This window comes from Sesamum indicum, linkage group LG9 (assembly GCF_026168435.1).
Source record: "Sesamum indicum cultivar Baizhima isolate 11 linkage group LG9, ASM2616843v1, whole genome shotgun sequence".
NCBI classification, from domain to species: Eukaryota; Viridiplantae; Streptophyta; class Magnoliopsida; order Lamiales; family Pedaliaceae; genus Sesamum; species Sesamum indicum.
This window is the reverse complement of record NC_142665.1, coordinates 17,753,253-17,773,514: the sequence shown is the minus strand read 5'-3', so window position 1 is coordinate 17,773,514 and position 20,262 is coordinate 17,753,253. Positions and strand designations below refer to the sequence as shown.

Below are 20,262 nucleotides of genomic sequence, written 5' to 3'. Positions count from 1 at the left end.
TATTTTTTTCTTAAGTTAAATATATTTTTTAACCTTTTAACTCATCATGATTTTTCATAACTATCTTTTGGTATTTTTTTCCTCATTCATTTTTATCTTATATATACTATCTTATATATATTTTAGGCAATTTTAATTCTATAATAAATAAATAATATAATTTCAAAAAATACTATATTTCAAATATTTTATAAAAATTATGCACATGTATAAAATACGTTACACTTACTAATTTTAAGTAATTTATAAGCTCACCCCAAAACAACCAATAAGTTAAAGGCATGGTTTTCAAAATCGACTCGGACTGGCTGATTCAACCGGTTCAATAAAGAACTGGCCATGTGTCCGGTCCGAGTCAAGGTCTTAAAATCAGGGCCTATCGACCCAATTTGGTCAAAAAATCGATCCAGCTCATACCCAATTCAAACAGTTTTAATAATTTTTAAATTTTTTTCTAATAATACAATAAAATATATGTTTCACTAACAAATATAGTGAAATATACAAAATGAGAAGCAAATAAATGCCAAAGAAAATATATAGGCAATTGCTTCATGGATAATTATTTAAATAAATTATCACATATTTATAGTGTAAATAACTTAAGCTTGCTTCATATTTTTTTAATGTGGAACAAATGGAAAAGTGCATAATCTTTGCTTACACTTTTTCAATGTGAGACGATGAGAATGTAATTGAACTTGGCCAGACATTTTCAACGTGTGGTAATGAGTACTTCTAATAGTCATTAGAGTTTTTCATCAACTTCACAATCTATGTATATCTCTTTTTCATCATACTTCTCCAATCTTTTTTGAATTTTTTTTATATGAAGGCAACAATTGCTAAAATACTGTTATAAATTTTATTTATTTAATCAATTCATATATAATTTATTTGAGGGTTTTCTAATTTTAATTTTTTATTAGTTTGAATTTTTATTTAATTTGCTTCCTCCAAGAGGTTTGTGATTTTTTATTGTTAAATTATTATAAATCTATTCATTTATAAACTGTATCATGTTATAAAATGTTATTATAAATTGTATCAATGTAATAGGTATATAATGTATTATATGCTACATATATATGTAGGGTAAATTACAATGACCTTTCCTGACATTTGATATAATTATGAATACCCCATTGTTGTTTGAAAAATTACAAATATCCTCTAATGTTTGATCAAATTATGTAAACCTCGGATGGAGGTATGAAATTGCCAATTTTGTCCTAACAGTATTTTTTTAAAAAAAAAAAATAAAAATTTGTAAAAAACTTGGATGGGGTGGAAGGAAAAAGATTTAAAATTATAAAAAAAAATATCTATTTAGTCCATAAAAAATAAAAAAATTACAAAATAAATAAAATGATAAAAAATAATATTTTGGTTGGTTCACCAAAAAAAGGATGAAAATCCAACGAATTGGGCTAATTGTTAGACGACTGTTAAAATCAGAGGGATATTAGTAATTTTTTCAAACAACGAGAGGGTATTCGTAGTTATGTCAAATCTGAAGAGAGAATGATGTAATTTACCCTATATATGTATATATAATAATGTTCGGATCAATTAGTTTTTTTTTTTAATTCGATCCAATTGATCGAGCCATTAAATCAATAACTTGACTGATTCGATACTCGATCCGATTTTGAATACATTGTTTATAGGTTTTTTAATCAATGTAGCCCGGCTCACATCAATCCGGCTTGCTGGATACTCTTCAACCGCCAAAAGGTCTGCAACTGTTGGATATTGCGCCTTGCGCGACTCTTTTCCCTCTTTTCCATGTACTGATGTACATATACTTTCACCCACACCCCCAACCCAACCACTAAGCGAACACATACACAGAATGCGAACCAGAAGCCAATCCAAGCGCCCCCAATCAGTGGGTACGTCGTTGAATCGCATTAACAAACACTCATCCACATGGTTGTTTTAGAATTGTTTAGGAAGTTATTCTTTTTCTTGAGCGAATTTTTTCTGCAAAAGATCCTGTAGAATTTGCTCTTGGAACAGGGAATGAAGAACTCAATATTTGGATCCTATTCCTTCTTTTTCCTTGAACCGGTTCCTTTTGTTTCATTTTCTTGAAATTTTGATTTAATTAGATTAATTTATACGAAAAGCTAACAAAAATTCTGGCTTTGTGATGAATTAAATGTACCTAAAGTGTAAGTATGCTTAGTAACCTGTCAAAGGTGTACTGGGAACTTAGCATCAATGACATTGCTGCCTAACTTTGGATAGACTTGGCTGTCACTGAGTTTAGTTTGTTAGTTTCCTGTTCTTTTTTTTTTTTTTCCTTTTGTTTTCTATATTTCTTTTATTCTGGTGTAGGTGAACAAGAAGACATGAAAAGCCGTCATGTACCAGATAGCATTGATGATAATGGTTTGTTTATTGTGGTCATTAGGCTATTAGAATGTGAACATAATGAAGCTTTATGAGTGCATTGTCTTTGATCTATAACGATGGCTGTATTTGGGATATCAGAAACTCTTTCGAATATTTCAAGAGATGCTGTGGGAAAGCTTTTGAAAAGAGTTAACAAAGGGTTCAATAAAGAAAATGTTGGCTATTTGCGCCAATGGGAATCTGCAGCTACGGTAAGTTCACTTCTCTTTGATGTTTCCTCATGGCTTATCCAAGACATGAGTTATTAGTTATTACTCAACTATTGATTTGTCCTGTAAATTTTTCCAAAGTAAAATTTTGACTTTGGCACTCAGAATATATTAGATTTGCTTTATCCTTGGCTGCTATAAGTACTAATGGAGTTTGAGTTGAAGAGAGGATGTCGTTTATCTATCTCTATCATATCTTTATTTCAATAAGAAGCATCAAAATTCTCAGTGTCATCCAATGTATATTTATTCTGAAGTGTTGATTGAACAGATACTGTTACACTAGACCTGCTTGTTATTGAAACTGGAATTGGGTTTCGGTCATACTAGAACTGTTCGTTATTAGAATCAGAATTGGAAATGGCAATTTTTGCTCAAGTCAAAAATTGTTCCTTTTTAGAGAAAAGTTGGTCTCTAAAATAGAAATAGAAATTTCTAGATTCTGGGATTTACTAAATTCAGCAAATGTATGTGAAATATATTTCTCCCCAATTATTTTTATATGTGATACGAATATTTACTAAACTTGCTTTATGGTTTAAATGGAATACATGAGAGAAGCTCGGTGCACCTTTCTCTTGATTTAGTTTTTCCACTTAATTCAAATTATTAAACTCATGGACCACCTTGTAGATGGAGAGAGGATCAAGGGACATTGATAAAAGATCTGCTGGTACAGCAGTAGAGAAGGGTACTGCAGAACCCGAATGTTATGGTAGAGAAGCAATGCAGTATGCTTCTAGTCCAGAAAAGGATGAGGACGATAAAGATTATGATGACTCTGAATGGGAAGATGGGTCCATTCCTGCATTATCTTCCATGAAGGATTTTCATGAAGATTTAGCCAGTGGAATATCTGTTGAGTTTGATGTTTCAGACTGCTTGCCAAAGCGGAAGCCTGTCCGTCGAGCTACTGCAGAAGAGAAGGTTAATTTCTAATTTTGATTTAAGGATGATTGGATGCCTTTGTGATGTGGACCATTTTGCATCCTGCATTCTGAGACACATTTTGTTTTGTGACAGGAAGTTGCAGAGTTGGTGCACAAGGCTCATTTGCTTTGTCTTCTGGGAAGGGGAAGGTTGATCGATTGTGCTTGTAATGATCCTCTTATTCAGGTTTTTTGCTCTTCTCCAAGAGTAGTTGATTATGGAGTTGGATGTTTGGTCTTTTTTCCCTTTTTCTGGATGGAGGGGTGCTGGCTTGATTTACGTCTGTCCTGTGTTCTTAAATGGGTATATTCACAGAAACTAGCTGCTATTCCTGTAAAAGAAAATAAGTTCTGAGTCCAATGTGATTTTAAAAAATGTATAACTTATGAACATCCTATTTTGTGCACAGAATAAAATGTTTGTATATCTGGTGATAAATTTGAACTTATTTCATTGATAGTGTGTTCGCCTCCTATATTGATTGAAATATCTTCATTTGTTGACTTTAAGGTGGTGTCAAAGTGAGTCCAAGTAAGAACAGAAGTTTGTACTTTGACACTCAACTTAAGTGAGATGAATTATTGAGTAATTTAGTCATATCATTGAAGCTGGTTGCCCATGTTAACAGAAAAAGTTTGAATCTTTAAGATATTTCCATCCTGTTCCTGACCTGTATCGCTGTTTTTCCATTTCCTTTTTGATAAGTTGCTATAGTTCTTAAAATTGGGATTTTTTCACTCATTTGGTTTTACTCTGATGAAATCTGAAGTTATTTTTGCTGTAACAGGACTCAGAAATTTCTAATATCAATTTTATTAGCATGTTCTATAGTATGCTTGTAGTCAGAGTTGATGGAATGTTGCTTTATTTCAAGCCAAGGACCAGTTATTTTCTGAATATTTGTCTATTCTTTGTCTCAATTGTTACCCCATTCTATTATCGTTATGTTTGTACAGTTTAGAGGTGTCTGTATGTGTCTTTTTTCCCCTTATTTGAGACAATGCTCGGTGGATTTGATGTCTTTGTAAGTTTCTTTAGTCCTAAGAGGATGTTTATAATGGTTTTACTAATAGGCATGTGTTATGGTTCTGAAAACAGTATGTATATATATGTAATTAATATTGAAAATGTAAGTTTATAAGATAACAAGAACATATATGTTTCTAAGAGTTTAATTGATGCAATAAATGAATTAGTTAATGCTGTGATTACTATATTAATTACATTATTTTGAAAATAAATTTACAAGTTGGTGTACTCTGAAAATCACTAGTATTAGTGGATTTATTGCCAATAACATGTAGGGTAGCAGTGGAACAATCTTTTTGGATTTGTTCTGTTTTCTAAATCACCACAGTCGTTCTTTCTTCAGGTTGCTTTTATAAGCATTTCTTTTTCATATTTAAATATGAAACACTAGAAAAATTATTTGTAAAGACATTTTAATGTGAGATGCAAAAATGGTTGTAACTTCACTCTATACATATAAGACCGCGAAAATGGCTTTTTCATCTCTAGTTGCTATAATTCTAGAGTAGTATTTTATACATTTACTCCTCTTGTTGTATATACATTATTTGCACCCCTACAAATCCCAAATCATTGTCAAGGGTGTTTTAGTTATTGAAAGAAATGACTATCTGGTGAAGCACAAAATTGAAAATTCACTTGAGCTTTTTTATAGACATCAACATTTTCCGTCCAAAATTCTAATGGTGGGGTTGTGATTGTGAATAGAGTATTCTGGAAGGGGTTTAGGTGTAATTTTCATAGTTTGAGGGAGTAAAATATAATTATGCTGTTTTGGGAGGGGGCCGGGTGCAATTGACCCTAATATAAATTGATTCTGTTTATTCATTTATTGCTCTTTTCTCTATGGTTTGTATTTTTCTTTCTCACCCTCCTAGCCAGTAGGACACAGAGGAGCACAGTACAATTCTCCTCATCAAGAATACCTCATCATGGCAGGCTTCTCTACTTTCTCTGGTTCCAACACACTTGCTGAAGATAGCAGAATCCTCTAAACTTACTGCCAGTCGTTTGGTCCCTCTTGTTAGTTGGGTATGAACTTCGTTGTGTTAGTTTATACTATATCTTGTTTAGTACCTGATAATGAAGTTTTAACTTTGTATGCTGTGATCCTTTTCTGCTTATAATCAGTTCCACAACAATTTCCATGTTAGAAGTCAAAGTGTAGCTGAGAAATCATGTCATTCAGCACTGGCATCAACTTTGGAAACTCGAGAGGGAACACCAGAAGCAGTATGATTTTACACTCATGTTTTAGAATGTTGTTTAATGTGTTGATATTCCACGGCATTCTACTTACACGAACTCTTGCTTCGTTTGGTTTCATTTTCGTTTTCAGTTTTTGAAATAGTGAGAACATCTTTGTTTATATGTATTTTCACTGTAAATGTTTTACTATCATTGTCATCTCAAGCATTACTTTTTTATATATTTACATTCATAAATTTTTTTTCAATCTTTACTTTTATAAACTAATAATATGTTTTTTTCATAATGCTTTTGACATGACATCACTACCAATTCTAAATCAATAAAAAATATAACTATCAATTTTATTTAAATTAAAAATGTATTTGATTTGACACTAACAATAAAAAATAAAATTATCATTTTCATCAAATAAAAAAATATTGATTTGACACCACTAACAACATAAAATAAGATCTCATCAAAATCCAAACATATTCTCATTTTCACAAGAAAACCCATACACAGTAGAAAACACACATTTCCCACAGGAAACTGAAAATTGAAATGAAAACAAAACCGAATATGGTGACGTGGCACTTCCTTCAAATGGATAATGTGAGACAAATAAAATATGGGACACTATCAAAATATATTAGATAGAGAAAGTGATGGTGGTAACCATAATCTTAGGAGGCAAGTAATTAGAATTTTAGACGTTTGAGGCTTTGAGCTCTACATTCTGGAAAATCCTGACATTTCATAAAAGCAGGGGTGCAACAATGACTCTAGAAGAAGTTTGTCCTTTCTACAAAAATTCCTACTTTGCAACTGTTCTTGGAGAAACATTCTCTTCCTCCTTTGTAATACTTTTCTGACCAATTCGCAAACCTGAACCACTTTATTAGCCACTTCTTGTGAAAAGCTCCAGCTCTTGTAACGATCCCTTATGCTGTTCCCGAAGTGTCAGCATGGACTTCCAGCTAACTGTGTCTTCCTATGACTTCCTCAGACTATTCAAATGTATGTTCTTATGTTTTGGCAATATAGAGTGGAATACATTCATGGGACAAGTATAAGTGCTTCTTATCAATTTTATGATACAATGTGAAAAGAAAGCCGGGGGAGGGGGGGGGGTATGGAGTCAATTTGTGATAGTCTGCGATCATGAAAGGATCGGTCAGTTGTTAGTACATTTTGCTGCATTTAGTTTTTTTTTAGTAGTTTAATTGTACCTGATATAGCAAACATTTTTAGTGAATATGTAGTCGGTAATGCATTCATTAGTGCTTGATTATGTAAAAGAAAATGTGCTGCTCATTTTTATTATTAAGATGTTGATGTAGTTATGGATTCAATGCAAACATTTGTCAGGAATAATTGCAATGCCCACTGCAATTTTTATCACATTTTCTGTTTCTAATTCTTTAGGAGATTGAAGCACTCCATTGATCTTGTATAGGAGGTGAAAAACAAAAGTAAAGCATGAGTAGGTGGTGTAGGGATTAATCAGTAATATCTTAAATGGCTAATCAATATTATGTTCTAACTGAAGGTTCCCCTTTCATTTGTCTTGCAGGTTGCAGCATTATCTGTGGCACTATTTAGGGCGCTGAATCTCACAACTCGGTACTCTAACATAAACAATAGCGTTCTGTTTTTTTAACTCCACATTGTCAAAGTTGTGCTTGAGAACTTGGGAGTTCTCCCAACAATTTTTTAGAAACTTCTATTTTTAAGCACCTAGAGTTGAATTCTTGATTTTTCAGGTTTGTTTCAATTTTGGATGTGGTCTCCTTGAAGCCTGATGGTGATATATCAGAGCACATCATGGAAGTTTGCAGCAAGAGAGGACGAGATATATTTAGCTCATCAACTCTGATGGTTGCTGGACCTAGCTGTTCCTCTGCTTCCACTTCGAAATCACCAACAGGGGTTGAGCATGGAATCAGCCAGAGTGCTGCAGGAGGTGCTGGCAGGCATAAGGCTGACAAATCAAAGAAGAATGGGTTGCAATGCCAAGATTCTCTTACTATTGATAAGCCGAAAGATAAAATGTCAGATGTAGCGGTCCCTGAGACCCCAATTGATATTTCTGAACCCTGCCTTGTAAAATCTGATGGATTGAAGAGGAAAGGAGATCTTGAATTTCAAATGCAGTTGGAAATGGCTCTCTCGGCTACAGCAATTGGAAGTTCTAAAATAAGCATGGCATCTAGTGCATCAGAATCACCCAGCAGGTCCTCAACTCTCACTCCACCTTCTAAAAGAATGAGAAAAATTAAAAAAGAAGAATCTCAGACTTCCTCAGATGGAATATCTACAGCTATTGGATCAAAAAAGGTGGGAGCGCCACTTTATTGGGCAGAGGTTTTTTGTTGTGGAGAGAACTTGACTGGAAAGTGGGTGCACGTTGATGCTATCAATGGAATTGTAGATGGAGAGCATAAAGTAGAAGCTGCAGCCCTTGCATGCAAAAAATCTTTGAGATATGTAGTTGCTTTTGCTGGTCAAGGGGCTAAGGATGTGACTCGCAGGTTTGAATCAATAATGTTGCTAGGTTTTCTATGTTATCAAGACCATTACGTTTTCTCACCTAAAGGCAGGGAAAAGTTACTTTACCACAAGCTAAAAGCACTATGATGATGTTCATTCTAGGTTTATTTCCAGCTCCAAAGTTCGTTTGGCAGTCATGGCCCTTACAAGTATAGAGCTGGTCCTCCTAACAGATACATTCTTGAATGAAATTGTTAATTAACTGACTAGGACATGTTTGAGATCTGGCACATGGGGATTGCATCTTAGTGGATGTATTTGTGAGAGGGTGAAGCGATAAAAGAGATTCTTTTGTAGCTGAAAAAGGGTAGGACTAAAACTTAATAATCGATTTACCACCTCCTATCTGGAATTCACGAGAACTAGTATGGCACCTAACACCAGAAACTGGTAATCTCATTTGACTAGCTCCAATGTAATTGTTCTTTTATTTGCCACGAAAATTGTTTTTTGGCATTTACAATTTCTGCCTTAGCATGGACTTGTTAACTACATAGGTATGTTGCTGTATTGGTTGAGCATTCTCTATATCTTATAATTATATGAACTTGGTATCTATTGGTCGTTGTTTGCTCCAACAAATTTTTGCAAGTGTATGCTTTTACATGTGTGCTGACTTAATATCTGGGGGCCTAGTTGGGTTCCTGGGGAATGTAAGAGGTTGGGGTATAAGGCTTCATCTATGTGTTCCATTCCTTTTCTCTTTTTCCCAGTTATCCTACTCTTAGTGTAAACTACACGGGAGGTATGAGTCTGCGTAAGCTGTCCATTTGTCCTCCAAGTTTGATGTCTTTTGGTATTTGTGGCTATTAATTTACTCTCTTCTCCACTCATGAGTTTTGGTCATTGGCTAGTGCGCTGGCATGTACCATTTCATTTTTTGTCCAATTACTCTATAGTTGGTGTAGAATATGACATGTTTCGGTTGAAACTGCTTAATGAGCAAGTTCATTACCTTGCTTAACCCAGTTCCTCTAGGACCTAGGCCAGCCCCAAACTTGAAACCCAATGTTAACACCTGTTCTACCTTTCTAGAGATTATAAATAGTTTTTTAAGAAACAAGGAATAAAAAGTAATCCTCACACGATATTGAAATAATTGACTCTGTTTCTAAGCATATATATGCGAACAAATTACATTGGATTGATCATTATAAGATGAATAAGTGCCCTATTCACTATATTGGACATGTTATCCACCTAACAATAATTTTTACTTAAACCAATCTAAAACAATATAACGTGAGTTATCTAAGCAAACAAACATCAATTTAATTACATTATTTATTGATAATGCATTGGATTTGGACTGGGTTCAGAATCAATTAACCAACTGACCCTACATTGCTTTAATGATTTAAACTGGTTCACACCCAAGTTCTGCCTGCACGCACACCCTGTAGGCTTGTATCACTTGTCCTTTCGTTTTAGACATGCATTGTGAAAGCATTCAAGCTGCATGTGTTTGAACCTCTAGACCTGGACCCATTGCCAACTGTATGTGCTCTGTTCCTGTAATTATTCCACCATGTTCATTTTCGGTTTTAGATTTGAGATGAGACAGTTAGGTCTAAGATTTTGTAGTTGAACACCTCTGAATCTTCTAGTTGAACAATCTGAGCAATTATCTGGGGGTGCATCTGATGAATATGCTTTGGGGCTGTGTGGTCCACAACATCTTCTCATTATATTATTAGTATTATAGGGGAGCTCTGCCAGGTCTCTCATCTGATTTGTGTTCAGATTTGGATATGCACACACCATTAGCTCTTCGTGTTATTATTTTTTAACCACAAATGATCTGTCTGACAATAATATTACTTAATGACAATAATATTGTTTCAGGTATTGTACAAAGTGGTACAAGGTAGCAGCAAAAAGGGTCAATTCTAGCTGGTGGGATGCAGTGTTGGCACCATTGAGGGAGTTGGAGTCAGGTGCAACTGGGGGTGGTGTTAATTTGGAATATGAAGCTTCATCACATGAGAAGAATGAAGAGTCCCAAGTGGCAAACTCAAATCATGGCTGCTCTATTGATAAGAACCACTCATGCGGAGCATGCAAAGAGTGTTCTGAGAAACAGGTTGAGGGGTCCTCTATGAGGAAATCTTTTGCTTCTACCAGGAGCTCCCTGGAAGATATGGAACTAGAAACTAGAGCACTAACTGAACCACTTCCTACGAATCAACAAGTATGATGAAATTTAATATCAATTAGTTTTAAGGGCTTTACCTACCATGATTAGAAGTGCAGTTTATCTACTGTTTAATTTTCTGAAATATTCAGGCCTACAGAAATCATCAACTGTATGTGATTGAAAGATGGCTTAACAAGAATCAAGTTCTGTATCCCAAGGGGCCTGTACTGGGATTTTGTTCTGGGCATGCTGTGTATCCGCGTACTTGTGTCCGAACACTTCGTACAAAGGAAAGGTGGTTCCGTGAGGGGCTGCAAGTGAAAGCTGGTGAAGTTCCTGCTAAGGTCTAATATTTGGTGGAATTTGATGCTGGATTATCTCTGACTTTGATTGGCATTCAAATGTATATGAATATTTTACTCTGTTTCAATTAGGTTCTCAAGCGTTCCCTGAAGCGTGGTAAAGAAGAAGCTGCAGATGACAACAACTACACTGATGGGGATCATCAAGATATTACTGCCCTTTATGGGAGGTGGCAGACAGAACCACTGCATCTACCTCGAGCTGTTAACGGGATTGTGCCTAAGGTAGATCTGTTTTCCTATTTTGAAGTTATAGTGGATGTGGATGGTCTGATCAAGGTACCTACTGTGTTGTTAGAGATGAAATATTTTGCTCATTTGATTTTGGATATATAAAATTGGGTGAAGAATGCTTTTAATCTTCCATGTCTTGCCCATTCAAAATAAGGTGTACACTGAATTGGTTTATTTCACTGAAACAGCTTACTTTTGGCTTTTACTAAAGAAGCAAAAACAGTTGAACATATAAAATCAATAAACATAAAAGGTAAAGAAATTGAAGTTAATCTAGACAAAATGCTGAAATTTAGTAAATGCTAGACGAGTTTGGGCTACCATGTCTGAACAGCATAGAATTTCTACCTCCCTTCTTCCCTCCTCCCCCATCTTTCCTCTGGGCGTATACCGAGGGTCTCTCCTGTTAGTTTGGAATGTTGGCTTTTGTAGGACTCTTTACCATTTCTAGCCATTTGCATTATAAACACATCATAATCTAGAAAACTGATAAGAATTCTTGAAAATTCTTATCATGGTAAAGGAAAATAGAAAGCCGCTGTAGCATATGCTGCATTTTGGATTGGAAGCAAATCTTTACCTTGAACCTGTTCCATAAATCTGCCAGTTCATCTGTTACTGACATGGATGCCTTCTTCGTGTTACTTAACTGAATCAAACCATAAAGGCAATATTTTGTTCACCTTTCCCATAATTCAAGGTTACCGAAGTTGATGGGCTTTTTTTGCCAAAAATGGGGGATAACTGGATAAACAAGTTTCTGCAGGCTCCATCACATGCAGGCAGTTTGGATGAACTGTGCTTACATTTGGGTTGCCTATTCTATAAGCAATTAACATTATTTCATCACTGCTAGTGACAGAAATATGTTCAAAACAAGTACTTCGCGTAAGGAGGCTTCTCTAAATTGTTTTGTTGCCCTTAAGAGTCATCACTCATAGTCTGAAATGCTTTCCATTAGCTCCATGATTCTTCTTAAAGTTATGGGGCATTTCATGGATTTTCCAGTATGTCTCGTTTGTATGCCGTTGTCACACGATGGTTTCTTCTCCTATCTCCATCTGAATCATGATCCTCTTGAAACCAAAGCTGAATTTTGTTTCTGGTTGGTTGGACTTAGTAACATCACCTTTCATCTAGCCTCCTCCCTACTTATTTTGGAAAAAGCTTCTGTGATAGACAGTAGAGGTTTTGTGCCAAGGATCCCCCCTTTGACCTTGTCCAAATCATGATTAAGTCCAGCGAGAAACACATAAACTTGACCATTTTCCTCTCTCTTCCTATTCCTCATGCTATCATTTGGGCAGTCCCATTCATGTTCATAGCACACATCTAACTCTAACCATAATGCCATTATCTGATTGTAGTATGCCGTGACTTCACAATCCCTTGCCTTGACTGCCAGATTTTTGATTTTCAATCCAAATATTTATGATGAGTTCTCTAGGTCTGAGTACATGTTACATATGGAATCCCACACATCTTTAGCAGTTGGTAAAAAGAGACGACGTTTCAACATAGGTGGCTCGTCCAAGTTGATAAGCCAAGCAATTATCAATGAGTGCACTTACCTCCATCTTTCTAGATTAGGGTCATTTGCTGCTGGTTTCTTCACTTCCCGAGTTAAATGGCTGAGCTTGTAGGGGAGAATGTGATGTAAAAAGCTCAGGGCATTGTTTCCTTGAGTAGTTTCTGACTGTATGCTTCAGTCTATCCTGATGAAGATGAAGTCTTTCTTGCCCCAATCATGGCGGTTTTTGCCATTAAACATTAATGATAAAGAACCTGGCTGTGATGCCATATAAGTTTTGAGAGAAAACTACTCACTTTCTTGATTCAAAACCAGAAATATAGAAAGTATTTGTAGCCTCACAAGAATGTCCCCGGATCTATCTGATTAACGCAAAGTGCATAATGATAGGAACAAGTAACAAAATATCCTGCATGTTATCAGATCCTGATTCGAACAAATCTAAACCAAGATAGAAATAATATCCTAAGTACTTGATAGTCCTTATCCTTCCTTAATCCTTATCCTATTTCTGAGAACCGCATCAAATTTTCTATACATTACATATAAACCATTTTGGTTCGCCATAAGTTATATTGTGTAACCTAGAAAATGTATGTAATGACAATGTCATGCTTGTGATACAGTGTTCGGGTTTTCCGAGGGATGTGGAGAAGAGACATGCACCTATACTTGCACAGACAAACACATAAGTAGATACAGAGAGGTGTAGCAACAATGAGCCATTGCTTTGTGTTTATGCACATGGGCAAGAAGTTCATTTGAGTTTTTTGGATTTTGTCTTTCTTATTGTGTGTGACTTTAACTCTGGGTGAATTTGACTTCCTACTGGTGTTAAAAAGACGTATAAGCCGAAAAATGGAAGAAACAGCTATATTAGTTCTTCAAACGTGGATAATCCTGATGTGGTTTTATTCCTCACCAGTTCGGTTTTTCCCATTGCCGTGTGCCTATGATCAAGGTGGACCCACCATATATAAGCTTCCAGCCATGTTAAAGTTTGGGCCCCAAACAGCTTTCGAAGAAGGGTGCAAATGGATGATATTGCTGAAGTGGGGCTAGTTAATAATTGTTGCCAATAAACCTAACCATATTATGTACATATTATGAGTTGTACCTTTATTGTCTTAACTAGTGAATATTTTTCTCTCAGACATTGAAAAGGAGAAAATACTAGCATTGTTTGCCATATTAAATAAAAAGCCATTGGTTAATTGCTCATAATCCAAATTCAGTTTTCCAGAAGGACATTACTATTTACCATCCCTTTTGGTAGGGCAAATATCACATTTGCATTCCTTGGTTTTAAGCTGCATATATGTCCCACCCTACACAACACCCTTTTCGCCTTGCAGGACATTGCATTTACATCCTGCTGCCTTCTCTTATACCACAACTGCAACATATCCAATTTTCCGTACATTACGTATAGCCCTCTGCTTTTCATTGCATTGAACAAAGTTTACAAAGGCTATGTTATACTCATAGCCAAACTTTTGGGGTTTTCTGGAGGATCTAGGGCTTCATGTATGCACCTGCACAGAGAGAGAGAGAGAAAGAGAGACTTTTTATTTGTACAGACATGGGCAAACAGTGTCATTTGGTTTTTGGTTTTTAGTCCTTTCTATTCATTGGTTGACTTTAACTGAGGGTGAAGCTGACACTGTGCACCAAGAGTCAGTTTTTCTGTGACAACCATTAGTCGCAGGGGAAGTGGATGTGATTTGCAAAGATTCAGGTGAATATTTTCTGACTAGGTCGAACATTAGGGAGGTGGATGCAACTATTTCTGTAATAGTATTGGGAATGATCACATGTGCATCCAGTGGCCTTCTGTGAACAGATCAGTTTCTTTAACATTTGATAAGATAGTATCCACCCAGAAGTTGAGATAGATGAGAAATATAGCATATTTTTGCATAAGTGTGAGTAATAAGACTCAAGATTGAAGACTTTGGTTCCCATAGCAGTTGGAAATGGGTTTATCCCGAAACAGAAATGATGGTCGGTAAAAAAATCTATAACAAAGTAGGTGGAGAAATGAATTGGCAGCTTCTTCAGTTAGTGATATATGTAAAATCTGGTCGATGGGCAGGGGTGTTCTAATTTGTGATTTCTGTTGCATTCACCTGAGATAAATGATTACAAGATGTAGCCAAAGTCGTAACATACCCCTTCTGGATGATATTCGGCCTCCTAGCCATCTATTATTAGATTCTCATTTTTTTTTCATTCCATTTTGATTACGTTTAATTAGTTTATGCCATATTTATTGCTTCCTGTTCGTGTCTGTTTTGTCTGCCCTCTTTACAGCATTGTACACTCAGGGCATTCTTAATTCTTTGTTGTATTACTTGATCCCAGGACGACATTGCCTGCCGTAGTTATATATTCTGTCTGTATGTTATTATCTCTTGTACTTGGATCCAGTTTTCATAGCTGATCTATGAAGTCTTATTTCTAGAATGAACGTGGTCGAGTGGATGTGTGGTCTGAGAAGTGCCTCCCACCAGGTACAGTCCATTTGCGCTTGCCAAGAGTGGCAGCTGTAGCGAAAAGGCTGGATATTGATTATGCTCATGCAATGGTTGGATTTGAGTTCAGAAATGGTCGGTCTGCTCCTCTATTTGAGGGTATTGTAGTTTGTACTGAGTTTAAGGATGCTATTCTACAGGTAAGTTCATAGTATTCACTTTCCACCTGATTAAGGTGGCCGTTGAAAATCTGTATTATTGTTATTGCTGAGCATAACACTCTTATTGATGGACCAAATGAATTAATTTCAAAATGTTGAGATACTATCAATCTAAAACAACCTGTGTAGTTACTTGCAAAATCTCTAAATGGTCTGTTCTTAACTGGTGGTTCTACTTTTTTTTGATCCATCCTCTTCTGAAAATATACATTGTCTGCTGAAATCAAGTGATATGATGGCATCAGTGCATACAAGCATTTTAACCTCTGATCTTTAACGATCTTCTGGTGAGTTTGATGAAAGTTTGTTTCTCAGGCATATTTAGAGGAAGAAGAGAGAAGAGAGGCTGAAGAAAAAAGGAGAAATGAAGCACTGGCACTATCAAGGTGGTATCAGCTTCTTTCTTCCATCATTACTCGGCAGAGATTGAACAGCTGCTATGGAGCTGGAGCATTATCACAACCCTCCAGTGAAATCCCAAAATCAGATGATAAATGCTCTACATCAGCTACTCGTGCCCAAGAAATTGTAGCATCTCCAAGATGCCAACAAGATGACACTTCTGAAAAACCTTATGTTTTACCCTCTATGCCCGAAGAAAACCACGAACATGAATTTGTTTTGGACAAGGAGGTGTTTGGTGAAGAAGGCCCGACTCAAGTGAAGCGATGTCGCTGTGGATTCTTAGTACAGTTTGAGACAATATAGAAACTCTGTTACGCATTCTTGTTGGATAATATTGCAGAAGGTGGCTGCATTCGAGCTGTCAACAAATCCATATTTTGGTCATGTTGTCTCTAAGCCCTGTGAAACTTTTGAATTATTGCTAAGAGCGGCCTGTGTAACATATCTGATGTGGGGATACAAATGAACTTATTTATTTTGAAGTCTTGTATTTTTGTGGAAAAGCACACAGTGATCTTGCATTGCCCACTTGATTGACTGGTATTGATTCTGGGACCATAAATGTAGGAAGCAGGTCCACTGCTGATCATTGAAATGCGAGGGCAGATGGATGTTATGCATTCAGTCCATTCAAAAATTTCACATCAATAACCCTTTCACTTATAGTAGAAGTATACTCTACTTCCACATCAATTTGCCCTCAAGTCTACACCAAATAGGAACCACCATTACCAATAATAGACCTCATAATTATCAGCTTCAAAGATCGTACTTCCGGTTCCACTAGTTACCAAATTCTTGATGCAGTGGTGTAGAGGGATTCACCCAGTACGATAAACTCCAAATGTAACAAGATTCCAGTATTCCCACCTTAAGTGTTGGAGCTGCCTTGACATATAAAGATTCCATGGTGGGCCTTAGTGCTTAGATAAAGACAAGACTTATAATGTACTAGTGGAATTTTCCTCTCATCCAAGAAAATTAGTACTATGCAAGTGTCGGGCTTTTAAGAATACAATACATCCAGTCGATTGATGACCGTCGGACAACTAGGTGGCTGTTCTTTTTCATTTAGCTGCCAGATAGGCATAATCTTTTTTGCAGCATCTACAGAAATTTCACTATAAGCCCTTCGTACATCAACTCGTCACGGCAAAAGCACAACCCAGGAGCCATTTTTAAGACTAGAATAGCCTGTACAGGATACCAAGAAAAATTGTCTCACATAATACTACTAGAGAAGTATTAGATTACCTGTGGAAATTCTGAGAATACTGTGATTGTTATCTACTTATTCATATAGCATAAGATATTACCAATACTTAATACCCATCATAAAATATTGCACTACAATTGCAACCTGCACTGGATGCTCTAGGCTGAATCAGCAACAGTTGAAGTCTACTTCATCTAGCCGTTGATGCTAAATCATATCGAAAGGTGTTGAAAATGCGATAATCAGAAGTTGCCAAGAAATGCATCCAATTAAGCAAGCCGGGAAAATAACTAGTACTAATTCCTAGTAGTAGATGACACTTCTCTTCGCTACAGAGATGATCCACTAGGAATACCCGACCATTCAAGAACTGCAATTGTAAATGTAAGAGTACAAAGTTACAAACACCACCAGAATACTGACTGTTAAGTATGTCTCCAGTTGAAACAGCAAGTAGCAGTAGACAAATACTAACCTAGTTACACCAACCTTAGCTAACTACACTAAATACAAACACTAAATGTTAAAAACACCATGAGAGACCACCTAGTCACGAACGCACACATCATAAGTTAAAAGAGCCGGTGATGATAACCTCCATTTCCAGTCTCTGTCTTCATGCCTCCACTTCATTCTGCACTGGCTGCGGATTCACCTTCCTTGGCCTTCCCCTAGGCCTTCCGGTCTTAGAGATGCTTGGGGGGCCAGCTGGAGGCTTCGGTTTCTTGGGGGCAGGTGGTGCATTGGGATCCTTCCTTGGACGGCCCCGAGGCCGAGGAGCGGCAGCTATGGCGCCAGCGGGAAGGGGTTCCTTCGGCTTTGGGGGGCGGCCACGGCCGCGTTTCTGTGGTGCATCTGGGCCGGGCTTGACATAGTTGTTCTTGATGAACAGAAGCTCCCCACTGTCCTTCATTCTGTTCAAGTGATGTGACAACAGATCTGCGTGGCCGGCAGGCATTTCGCCGTATTTGGACTCCATGTATTTGGATATTGCTGACTTGTTCGCACCCTCAGTTTGTTTCAGAGCATCTAGTGCTTCCATAATCATCTGAGCAGCAAAAAGATACTCAAAACGTTGGGAAAAGGTGACCATTTTAACATAATTTAACTGCCTTTGAACTGCAATTTTTCTTTACTAAAACTTAAATCTTCAATGGTACAGAACACGAGAAAAAACGGCTAAGCCACAAGTTTCACTTCTCTTCTCCAGGAAAATTCACGATTTTTCTTTTTTTTTTAAAAAAAAAAACCGTGGATTGTGGTTGTACCAAATTTGTAAAACAATTTGCTCTTTCTTTTTCACAAGAAAAGGAAATGCGTATCTCGATTTAACGGGAAAAAAAACTAAAAATACATAAGCAATTACATACTAGTAGCTAAATTATCTTAACCTCAGAAAGAGAAATTTACAAGAGGGCAGAATAAATTTAGGGTTAAAAGGATTTAGCTGCAAATGTGAAGATTCTTCTTAGTACCGAAAAATCTAAAATTTCAAGCAACAATCCACGTACGGAGGAAAAATTAAAAATAAACATAGTAAAAAAAAAGCTGACAGAACATGCAAAGTGGAAATGAGATTCTTTCTTGTAACAAATTAAGAAAAAAAAAAAAGAGCGAAAAGACAGGAGAAAAAATTTAGTGTTTTGACCTGTGGGTATGGAGGAATCGAAGGAGGTTTGTTGAGCTCTTCCGTCGCCATTGAAGCTAGCTGCCGAGCAGCAAGATTAGTGAGAGAAAAAACCCCAGAAAGAGAAAAAAAAGGAAAAGATAGAGAGAGAAAAGCCCACGCGACAAGAGTGAAGTTAGGGGTCAGCTTCACATCACAGTAAAAGAAAATCTTTTACAACTTTTTCGGTTTAAATTTTTCTTTCTTGCAACCCCAAATATCTCTCTCTAAGATTTTGAATTATGTTCCTTCAACATACCAAATTACCCTTTCTCGTTGTAAGCCACAAACTTAACTGTTACTATATAAGGATAAATACACTCTTCCCTCCTGAATTTGGTGTAATAATATATAAATTTTTTATAATTTGAATAATTACATTTAGGTATAATTACACTCTTCTCTCCTGAAATTTGACATGTAGACCTTATGTGGTGTGGAAAATTACGTTTAGCACCCCAAAGGTTTGCTTCCATATAAAGAATAAGTCCTACTGTTAGTTAAAATTAACTGAATTTGCTGATATTAACAAAAAGAATCGTATGAAAATTGATATTTACCCTCGATTGACTTATTACTAACTTATTTTAAGTCAAATTATTATTTTTTTACTAAACTACCCTTATAATGGTAAAAATATACTTTCTCATATGCATTAGCGCATGTTTGTATGAGGGTAATTTGACCATAAAAAATTTTATTTGACCTGAATAATTCAATCTGGGGTTAATATAGATTATTTTTTTATTAATCAGAAAATTCGATAAATTTTGACTAACGATTGGACTTATTTTTTAGATGGAAGCAAACTTCAAGTGTGCTAAATGTAATTTCGCAGACCACAAGGGGGTTATGTGTAATAACACCAAACCTCATCGGAGGGAGTGTAATTGTCCCTTACATCTAATAAGGTTTATTTTCGTCTAACAAATAAGTCTCCAATTAGTCAAAATTCACTGAATTTGTTGATATTAACAAAAAACCTGAATGAAACTTGATATTTACTCTCTATTGACTTATTACAGACTTATTGCCAGGTCAAATATTTATTTTCGGGCTAAACTACCCTTATAATAGTGAAAATTTACCTCCTCATATGCATTAACGCGTGAAGACTTATGAGGTAATTTGGCCATAAAAAATTTATTTGACATGCAATAAGTCAGTAATAAGTCAATAAAGAAATAAATATATATATATTTTTTTTGTTAATATCAACAAATTCGGTGAATTTTTATTAACAAAGAGATTTATTTGTCAGACGGAAGAAGTAAACCTAAGGAATGTTAGATATACTTTTCCAAATTATAAGGGTTCTCTGCATAACTATACTAAACTTCATAAATGTAGGTGTAATTATCCCTACAATATATGAAAACCACATTTCTTTTTCCTCACATGTTTCTTTCTTTTTCATCCTTATTACTTTTTGTGTCTTTTTATACTTTTTTTTCTCTTCATTTTACACTATAATTTTTTATATGCTGGCAAAAACCCACGTACAACAACAACAACTAATCATAATAAAAGAAAAATTCAAAATTTTCACAAATTAGCATTTGGTCAAAGTTGTTCATTCAAAAATTAATCCAATCTTGAAAATATGCCTTGAGCTAAAATAAATATGATTATATTCAAAATTATAAATTTCAAATAGATAATATCAACATATTCTATAAATCA

At 35.7% G+C, this 20,262-nt stretch overlaps 2 protein-coding genes across 3 annotated transcripts; one reads left to right on the top strand and one right to left on the bottom strand.

The window, feature by feature from the left end:
- The first annotated feature begins 1,700 nt into the window (after positions 1–1,700).
- RAD4 (DNA repair protein Rad4 family) lies at positions 1,701–16,200 on the top strand. 2 transcript variants are annotated; one of them, XM_011101639.3, is made up of 14 exons: positions 1,701–1,895; positions 2,344–2,397; positions 2,500–2,612; positions 3,264–3,557; positions 3,654–3,746; positions 5,529–5,621; positions 5,721–5,822; positions 7,357–7,406; positions 7,547–8,314; positions 10,179–10,524; positions 10,620–10,814; positions 10,905–11,057; positions 15,062–15,271; positions 15,608–16,200. In XM_011101639.3, exons 1-14 carry the CDS (start codon positions 1,856–1,858, stop codon positions 15,998–16,000), a joined length of 2,904 nt encoding a protein of 967 aa, XP_011099941.1. In that variant the 5' UTR covers positions 1,701–1,855; the 3' UTR covers positions 16,001–16,200. The 2 variants fall into 2 exon arrangements, with proteins under 2 accessions (XP_011099941.1, XP_011099942.1); XM_011101640.3 differs by lacking the exon at positions 2,344–2,397.
- A 1,051-nt stretch (positions 16,201–17,251) lies between these two features.
- Positions 17,252–18,751, bottom strand: LOC105178219 (HMG-Y-related protein A). Its single transcript, XM_011101641.3, has 2 exons — positions 18,562–18,751; positions 17,252–17,961 (listed from the first exon to the last, which is right to left on the bottom strand). Exons 1-2 carry the CDS (start codon positions 18,610–18,612, stop codon positions 17,530–17,532), a joined length of 483 nt encoding a protein of 160 aa, XP_011099943.1. The 5' UTR covers positions 18,613–18,751; the 3' UTR covers positions 17,252–17,529.
- Between the last annotated feature and the right edge of the window lie 1,511 nt (positions 18,752–20,262).